The sequence below is a fragment of the Meleagris gallopavo genome, chromosome 2 (assembly GCF_000146605.3).
Source record: "Meleagris gallopavo isolate NT-WF06-2002-E0010 breed Aviagen turkey brand Nicholas breeding stock chromosome 2, Turkey_5.1, whole genome shotgun sequence".
In the NCBI taxonomy this organism is placed as follows: Eukaryota; Metazoa; Chordata; class Aves; order Galliformes; family Phasianidae; genus Meleagris; species Meleagris gallopavo.
This window is the reverse complement of record NC_015012.2, coordinates 7,251,605-7,261,609: the sequence shown is the minus strand read 5'-3', so window position 1 is coordinate 7,261,609 and position 10,005 is coordinate 7,251,605. Positions and strand designations below refer to the sequence as shown.

The following is a 10,005-nucleotide window of genomic DNA, read 5'->3' as shown; positions in this document are numbered from 1 at the left end:
TTTGCTTTCCTGAAGAATTTACCTCATGATAAATGCTATGTATGATAGGAAATAAAGCTGAGGATTATAGTTCTTCTACATGCAAATGATCGATATTAATACATTTTTAGGAAACGTGCAGTCTTTGCATTATTGATGTTCTTGGTCATTATTTTCAAGCTAAATTTTGTGAGGCTTTCAACTACATACTTATAACAAATGAGACTGTCTTCTTAATCCCCATTACGTATCAAGTTTGGATGGAAGGGCACTGACTTTAAATGAAATGACATCTGTATTCCAATTTGCATTTCAGATAACACTGAGTACCAAAAATGTGTTCAATAAAACTCTTAGAGTGCATAGAATTTGAGACTTTAATGTATTTTAAGTAAATGTAGCTTAATACTTTTTGCATCTATATTTTTTTGCTAACTTATAACAAAGAGTAACTCTAGCAAGATGTTCTGTTCTGAACTCTTCTGTAAGAGCTCACTGTAGAGAGGATAAGACCCTTTCTCAGTAGCTTACAGCTTGTATTTGGTGGTAAGAAAGTCCTGTGGTTCACTGGCATCTCTATAGCTTGAGGTAAGTGAAGCTTTGCATCAGCTACCAATTGTTTTCTGTTGTAATTTTGTAATTTCAGACTAGCTTTCTTAAGAACAGTTAACAAAAGTCCATGTAAATATCTTTCTCTTTGATATAGACAACGTTGTTATGTCGTCTGGAACGAATATTTGAAGTCTGTTTTCCTTCCATGCCTGTTCTTGAAATTGAAAAAGAGATAATTTCCTTGAATCATTTGCTGGAAGCGGGTGAAAAGCAGACAGCAACTGAGGAGACCTTAGCAAATACTGGGTAAGAAACTGCTAACACAACTTATTTGAAATAAATTAGAAATATGTCTTCTGTGGGAGCTTAAAACATACAGTAGTAATTCAAAACGAGTGGTTTCCATTGATTATTTTGAAAAAGTATTGAGTAAGATTAGCCATCCAGCAGAATGGTTGTTTGCTGTGATTAGTCTATACCAGGGCGTTTTACTTAGTCAGCAGCATCTCTTCTAAGTGATGTCTGTTAATCAGAAGATATCTTATTAATTACACTTGCTGTAAACTGCTGTATTTATTTGTATGATGGTGAAATGTAAGTCTTGTTCTGCCAGCTGTGGGCATCATTTTCCAATTAGAAGTCTGAAATATAATTGTTACAAGAACTCTGTACAGCTCTGGTTCCCCAGAGTGTCATGCTTGGGTATAAGTTTAATTGGAATGTACGTTAAGACGCTTGTATTAAAAATGAGAATCCAAGTTGAAAGCTGATAAGGTGCTGTTCTTGTTGGTGAAGTTCAATTTGTGATGGGTTGTGTAGGGAGCTGACGGATGTGTGGACAGAGCTGCAGGATATCCACGATGCGTACGGACTGCGATACCAGTGGGGTGGCTCCCACAGCAACAAAAAGCTTCTGTGCTCCTTGGGAATCGACACAAGAAATATTGTGAGTCTGTCAATAAAGCTTTTGAAATAACAGACCTGCTTTGAATGTAGTGTTAAATTGAAGTGGTTCTGTATGAGTACTTGCCTCTTAATTGTATAACTGCACTAACCATGGCTTTTCGTGGCATACTGTCTTGCAACTTAAAGTTCTTATGCTTCCTGTTAATATTAAAAGTTTTATCTATTTTAACCATTGTGTTTAACAATGTCTGTTCTCTTATACGAGTCTCATATAAGTTTGAAACAACATTGAAACAATATTATGATCACTACAGCAGCATGGCAAAAGCTCTTAAGAAAATTTTCTTGTTGTTTTATCAGCTCTTTACAGGCAACAAGAAACAACCTGTCATAGTACCCATGTATGCAGCAGGACTGGTAAGCTTTCTTGGTGTTATGCTTTTTTATAGTTGCCATAGCATTATATAGTCAAATACATTAAATAGCACTAAGCATAAAGTAATTATGGAAGCTGTCTGTAAGTTCAGTTATGGTTTAGGCGTCAGTTGAAATTGTACAAAAGAATAATTAAATACACAATTTTTGTGATGCATGCAAGCACGTATTTTAATATTTGAAATGAAAAAATATTGATTTACTCATTTCATAAAGCAAACTATCTAACATGGTAGGCTAGCTAGTCTAAGGGTTTTATAAAAAGAAAAATTGATCAAAGTAGTATATTAATGTGTAAGTGGCAATAAAAAGTTCTTATTTTTTAACTACTAAATACAAAATGGAGATGTAAAAATGTCAGTTGAAACTTGATGCAGGAAACTAGAGGGTTAAATAGTAGCTAGAAATAATGAATGAACATGACAATAAATCAAGATGTCAATTCAGAACAGCAGTTGTGGGGAGCCCTAGCACTAAGACCAGATGCTTTAAAGAAAGGTTAAGAATGGGTAGGTAGCTACAGTATTCCATTACTTGTGTAATGGAAGGAAATGTTCTCAACTCTCTGTAGCATTCCTCTTCATGCAGCTGTTTCTCTGTGAGACTGTTTATTAATTACCTGATTGCATCTTAATGTCCCCAGATCAAAAGAGAAGCACAGTAATGCTTTACAGTGTTACTGGCATGTTAATAAAGGACCTCCATAAGTGTTAATAAGGCACCCACATATGGATGTGTATATAAAAAAAAAAAAATCTGCAGGGATGGAATCTGCAGTTCCTAAGAGTTTCAGTTCTTCTAAATTATGTTTTTCTTCTTCTACTACCTTTTCCACTTCTTCCCTTTCTTCTTTCCTTCCTGCCCCTAAACTCTGCTCCCAAGCCAATAGACTGTTTAGGCATAAAGACATATTATATGGAAAGTGTTGTTGTATTGCCCCTAGTGTTAAGTAAAAATAGCAAGACTACTTTACATTTGTGTAGACTGAAGGAAAGCCAGTAACCTGCTGTCGTAGGATCAGCTGTTTGCACTTCAGTCAATGCTCTGCAGTTCTTGCTTGGCATTTCAGTAACAGTAAAATTATTCAGAAGATAAGATTTGCCTTTTTTGCTAGTTTGTGTAGTACTACCTATATATTTTATATATGTATGTTTGTGTAGCTTTTTAGAAAAAGTGTGTGTTCTTTTTAATATGATCATTCACAAATTGAATATAAAAGGATTGCAGTTTTCTTTGGCTTAGTATAATTTAATCTATAGGTTAATTTCCTAGAGTGACTTCTGTAGTTAATTCCTAGAGCAGTTGTTTTCTGACGTATCAAGGTCAGCTCATGCACTTCTTTGGATGTAAGCATGGTATCCTGTTAAACCAGGAGATAACACATCTCAGAGCAACTGCTGTTCTCTTCATGTAACTGTTTGGATGTGACATGCAGTTATTTTTTTTTGCAATGGATTGCTGTTGTTGCTATCTCCTAAGTTGTTTGTATACTTAAGCACATGGTAAGTTGGATGAAAATGATGTTGCAGATGAAGTGACTTGATTCTTTGTCTTACTGCACTACTTCAAATGTTTCTGTACTTTCCAGAAGAGTGGTTGGTGGTGAAGTTGCAGGCTCCGCTAACGTACTACAGAAATGTTTGTGAGACACTTGATCTTGATAGCTGAGTTCCTGAAATTATTTGCTAGTAACAAATGCGTGGTTTTATTTTCTCATACTTCCATGTTCAGAGGTGCTTTGCCTATCCTGGGGTGGACCTTTGTCCATCTATAGACCTTCTTTGCCCTTACTTTCATTCAGGAAGATCAAAGATCAGTCATCATCTGTATAATTCTTCTTTAGCTTCTGAACAAAAACCTGAAGTTTGAACCATTTAAAGCAAACAAAAGAAGTTGTATTGTTTATTTTCTTAACGCTTTTTAAGGCATTTTTTGTCTGTCAATAATTACAGTTCTTAGGATCATTCTCCAAACTGATAATTTGACTGGTTTCTTCCAAATTACTTAATTGTTGGAACAGAGTGAATGCGTTCCTTTCCAGTGTCTGTAGTTCCTGGAATCTACATGTGTGTGCGTATTTATGCATGCAGGCATGTGATCTTCTATTTTACTTTTTTTTTAGGGTATGCTTGAGCCTACCAAGGAGCCTTTGAAACCAATATCTGCAGCAGAAAAGATAGCTTCTATAGGACAGACACCTCCTGTATCACCAGAGATGAACACGTGTGCATCTGATCAGTTCCAGGTAAAACCCAGAGAGAGAGGGAGAGAGAAAAAGAATGAATGGGGGGAATAATGGAATGCCTTGCCTCTTCTTTCATGTTTTAACTAAGTTTTCAAAGGCACCTGTATCAAAGGCAGTTGTTCCTTGCATCAGATTGAAGACATACTGTTGGATCTCCTCTTCATGTGTGACTGGAAGGGAGTCCCAATGCTAAGACTATAGCAGTTGGTGGCCAAAATTTAAGAGTCCTGATGATATCTACTGGTATATAGCAAGTTAGCTTAAAAGTCCTTCCTCTGGCTGATGTTCTCTGTCTTTCCTTTATCTAAAGCTTATCATAATTTGGCAGTGCTTGGTTTTTTACTTTTTTTTTTTTTTTTTAATTATCATATTTGCAGATATACTGTTTATGCTGTTTCTTTTTCCGTTCACTTTCAGAGTAACATAAAAAGCCCAGTTGCCTGGAAAAGGGATTCTGGGTACAATCATTACAAGCATGAGTACCTGATTTTATATATATATATATGTTTTCATTATCTGAGTTCTGTGTCAGATTTTTGTGAACAATTAACTGTTGAACAGCTCAAAGTCACTTCTCTGGTTTCTGTTGTCTGAGCCTGATACAAAATGAGTTCAGAGAAGCTTAGGAGTGATTTTTGAATCCTCTGAATTCAAAATTTTGTGGCTTTTTTGTTGTTGTTGTTGTTTTTCTGGTATTCTAATATTAGAAGATCTTTTATGTGGTGTGTTGTAGTGTGGTTGGCAGCTAGCTAACGAGATGTGCAGAGACATTTGATTTTTTTATTTTTTTTTTTTTTCCACGTTGCTACAATCATGCTTGGCATGTATTCAGAGAAAGTCAGTTGTGTCTGTTCTTAGCACAGGTTTTGTTTAATCTGCCCACCATTTGGTTACTTACTGTGCTTGTGACTTCTGGCTGAGGGCATTCTAGAATGAGTTATCTACCTAAGCTTAATTCTGGGTAGAGCAATTTCCTTGTTTTGCTGTGGTGCAGAGCTCTAACTTAGATGCTCATAACAGTGGAGAAATCTTTTTTCATTGTGGAGTAGCAGTATGTCAGTGGGCTCAGTACTGAGGTTGTTTATAATAAAGTACATATTTGGTGACACTTCTGTATCTACTGACCCACATGAATTCTGTAATTGAACTGAGCAGCTGAAGTATATATTAAAAAAAGATAAGATTATTGCAGTCACTCTGAGCTGAAGGAATCACGTCTAACTTCTATATTTGAATGGATTTAGAAAATTTCACTGGCTATTTACAAAGTTGCAAAGTTACAAGATATGCAAGAGCCTAGGAGATAGCAGTATCTCTGAGGTATCCCATCTTCTTCATTGCCTTGCAGTCCTTGTGCTGAGTGCTGAAAACATGAACCTCTGCTTATCCAAGTCCTTATTTTCCTTAGTCATGAGTGTTTTGTACTTTTGGATACTTCTGTAGCAGACTATCCGGATACTTGTCACAGCTGCTTGATTTTCTTGTCCCTTAGCTTACTATTCTGACAAGTACATTTCAGTTCAATAGTTGTGACCTATATAAAAAGCTCTCATGGTATCTGTCTGCATTGCTGGCCTTAAATTATTTTCTTTCATCAAAGACAAATACTAAAAAAAAAAGCTTCTGGAAAAGAGATGATTTCAAGCTCTTACCTTTAAGAACAGTAAGAGGCTGCAGTTAAATGGCATTAAGCTTCTTGGTGTGGACAATCAGCAGTGGTCTCAGACATTGTGATTCTGTCTTGGCATTATATTCTCTTAATTCCTGATGGTTTTAGCTTGTTTTTGGAACACTAAGTTTGCTTCACATCACACAGGCTGCCTTTTAGGAATATTCTGCATTTTAATGATATTGAGAAAACGTACCCAAACTTTCCTAAACATTTCATTATGAACTGTGCTATAAATATTAATTAATATGCAATGGAAATATAATAGGTGGTTTTAGTGGACCCCAAAATTACTTATTCTCAACAGCAGTAATTTAGGTACAATTGTATGCATCTTTAAGCTTAACTGAATAAACACACATTATTTTGGTGAAATGTCTAAATTGTTCCATTTTCAAATGATGCTGATGGGTCACACTTGTATGCAGAAAGTTCAAAATATTGGTTTCTCGTTGGAAAGAGATCGTAGTTAATAGATTTGTGTTTTACTTCAGAAAGTAGAGAAGGTCTCTTGTTGACAGCCTAGCATTTATGAGACTTGTATATAGATCAGTGGCTGTGTGTGTGCATACTGATGAAAGATTTTGGAAGAAATATTGTGTTGATGAATAAGTGGAGGTGGGAGAAGCATTTGTAGAAGCATAGAGATACCTCCTTAGTTTTTTAGGATGGATGGAGGAAAGCATACCAAAATTAAAATAGCATTTGAAATCAAGTGACTGAGGAGAAACGAAGCAGATCAGCTGCAATAATTTTTCCTTGTTATTATATAAATTCTGTATATTCTAGCCTCATTCCCTACATCAGATCTCATTTGAGTTGTTTAGGCCATGGAAATACAGTGAGCAAATCATCATCTGGGCAATTCAAGCTGCAGTGACAAGGTTTTGACTTGTCAAATGAATATCTGAAGGAAGTTAAGGTACTGATTGATATATCACATTATTTTATTTAGTAAAGATTACATTGGAACTTGTTCTGTTTTGTATTTGAAGGTAATGTCTAGATGTTTTTTTTTATCTGTTGTTTCTCAAGACTTTTGGGATTTTATTTCTCTGTTCATCTGTGCTGTAAGGTGGTGAACAGAATGTGAAATAATTCCAACTGCTTTTACCTGTGTTTAAGAGCAAGGTATCCTGCAGACTTTGCTGGTCTGAAATACAAGGCCCCAATAAAGCACAAGTGTAAGAAAGAAAGACTGCTCAAATAGGCCCACAGACAGGTGCCTTTCTCTTCTGTTTCACAGCATCTGCTGAAGTGACCTTCTAGTCCATAACTGTCTTCAGTCAGTGCAACTAAAATATACTCCAGTCTTGTCAAAGAAATTATTTGGGCTTAATGTTCTCTGATTTCTCTTGATTCAATCTTGTTCTCTGGTTAGTGTAATTTAAAATTTTATTTACCACCTTCTCTTGACTTTCTTGCAAAAAGTTATATAAACATTTTTGTTCTTTTCTATTGTTTCAAAGCATCCTCTTTTCTGTTTGAAAATACCTATCTTTGGTAGAGCTGAGTGGTAGCTTTGTCCCAGCATACAGGATAATTGTGGTTTATTACCTGCTTAGTTTTGCTTATTAAACTGAACGTTGGAATAGAAATCTACGGTGACTCAGTCTTTTCTAGAAGAAAATTACTAGTAATTTTTTTCTGTAGGTGCCTATTACAGCACATCTGCCTGCATGTAACATGATCTCTAATTCAGAAGCTTATAACAGAATATGTATCTTACACTTGCTGGCTATTAGGGATTGAAACTTAATTAAACCTCAAGGGGGGACGGTCTTTAAAAACACTCTTAATTACATAAGGGACCATCAGGACTTCTAATAATGACAGATGCAAACTACCATATAATTGGCCACCAGCCAAAGACTCCATCATGGAACTGCTCTCCAGTTACACATGTGAGAAAGATCCAGCAATATATGTAGCTCTGACTAAGAGAAAAAATCTGCAGGTAAGAGATAATACAGGACATAAATATTCGATTAGATGCAACTAAGTTGCTTAGAGGTGTTGTCTGAGGAAGGATACATTTCAGAGCTCTTGTAATTGTGCCAATGGCTACGTACAGCAAAATGTATGAATTATGTCTGTGTAAATCTTTTTCTGAAAACCATGTTTATGGTACGCATCTATTTAAAGATTGGTGATACGTTTGTGTTACAAGTCTTCCTTCAGCTTTAAGACAAAGTACTTCCCTTTAGACGGGGGGGGGAAGGGGCGAGGGAGGAGTTAATTTTCTTGGCTAATCATTGACATGGAAACAAACATATTTTAGATTTTTGAATGTTAAAAAAAATCTTACTTAATTCTAAATCTTACTATTCTAAAATGACTGTGTGAAAACATCTCTTCCTTTTATCCAAATGAAATACGATGCAGTAAAATGAAGAGAAAACTAAAATACCTGCTCCTTACTTGATCTGCCAGAGCATTTCTTGGAATATTGAGTATACTTTTTCTGTACTATGTCCTGTAATCTAAGATGGAGGGAGGAGTGAGAGCAGTTTTCTTTGAATCTCAATATTCTCCTAGGTTGGGTGCTTTTCTTTAAAGCGTGTTATTAAAATAGTAGTTGTCAGTACAGTAGTCTAGCAACCTTGAAGACTCTGAAAGACAGAACATTTATATTCCTGTTTGCAGGGCATGTTTCCCTTATCTGAGTTTAGGTGCCCCAGAGTAGTTAATTTTATTAGGGCCAAGGACATTAGAAACAGAAAACTTTCTGGTTTATTGGCTTTTGTTTCTGTCCTCTACTTCTGTTTGTTTGCTGATGCGTGGACCAGGGCTTGCCAACATCCTGTATTGATGAGGTCTGATTTACTTGTCACCCTCTTTTTTGCAAGCAATTGAAGTCAGCGTAGTGGCTTCATCCCACAGAACAGAAGAGTTAGTATATGCAGTACACTTACTGATTTGGAGTCAGATATCTTTTTTTATCCATTTTAGGAAGAATTCATCATATCCTTTGCCCTCTCCTTAGCAAGTCTGACAATCATGTAATCATTAAAGTGAAAAGCTGAGCCAGCCATTGGTATCACCTTTTCCATCCAATACTGCTGTGGACTCATCAGGACTCATCAATCCTGACTCATTCTTTTGACAGGAAGTGTAGTGGGTGTTGCTCAGTAACTGAGAATTGGTAGGAAGCTACTTTGTTTCACTCTGAGTTCCTTTTGTTCACTCCAGAAGACTACTAAATTATATTGGCATCCATTTCTTTCTTAATTTGATTTAAAACTACTTTTAGTGGTAATATGTTATAGTGCAACGAACTTTATACAAGCTACTGATCACAGAGATCGTAACTTAATCTCAGGTATAGCTTCCACACTGGTAACATGACTTTTCCATCCAAATAATTTCAGTGCCAGTAATTTCATTATCAGAGCAAAAAGTTTAAAAAAAGTGGCATCAGCTCCTTAGGCTCCTTGGAGTGAATGTTGTTCTAGTTGTGTTCCACAGTATTGGAAATGATTCCCAGTAATTGAGTAGGAAAGGTTTTTTTAGGCAAGGTTTTACTCTAAGTAAATGCAGAAGTCTTCAGTTCCCTTTTCTTCCTGTAATCACCAGTCTCCTAGCAAAAACATTCATAATTGGCTTAATTGTACAAATCTAGCTCAGGTTGCTGCAGTCTTGATTCTTGAATCTGAATATTATTTCAGTATTGAGTAATATTAAGTTTTGAAAAGAAAATAGTTCAAATTTCCACAAAAGCAAACAGGAGGCACATCTGTGCCACTGAAAACCTGGCAACTAAGTGATGCATTCACAGGAATATTGTGGAGAACTTCAATGGCTTTTCTTCCACAAGTGTTATTTTTGTGTTAGTTTTATTAAACTTGTGAAGTTCAATTCACTGGGGAGAGAATGGAAATGAAATGCACAAAGAGGTGCAATAAAAGGAAGATCTACTTTTTCAGGAATTTCTGATACTATCCTCTTGGTCTGTGTTCTGAAAATACAGAGGACAGCACTTGCAAGTTGCAAAACTTGCCTTCCTTGTAAAATATGGTCCCTGCTGCTTGTTTAATTCACATGTGTGTGTATGCATATGCAAAAAGACTGAACAAGAGGAAATGGAAAGGCAAGGATAGACTCACAGAAGGAGTCAGATTCCATGTTCCTCTCGTTCATCTTACCACTGATTTGTTTAAATATTGAAATGGTTTTATCACAAAAGGGTAATAAATCACAGGGTGATGTGTTTTTTTTT

At 35.9% G+C, this 10,005-nt stretch overlaps 1 protein-coding gene across 3 annotated transcripts in view; it reads left to right on the top strand.

Annotated features, from left to right (window-relative positions):
* AFTPH (aftiphilin) overlaps positions 1-10,005 on the top strand; it is a 43,677-nt gene that overhangs the window by 21,170 nt on the left and 12,502 nt on the right. For all 3 annotated transcript variants that reach the window (XR_004158734.1, XM_003203698.4, XM_019612547.1), the window contains 4 exons: positions 686-837; positions 1,351-1,477; positions 1,798-1,854; positions 3,995-4,117. Coding sequence is in view for 2 of the 3 variants with exons in the window: in XM_003203698.4 (XP_003203746.1) it covers positions 686-837; positions 1,351-1,477; positions 1,798-1,854; positions 3,995-4,117 (459 nt within the window). In the remaining variant the exon portion in view is untranslated. The remainder of the gene's footprint in view (positions 1-685; positions 838-1,350; positions 1,478-1,797; positions 1,855-3,994; positions 4,118-10,005) is intronic.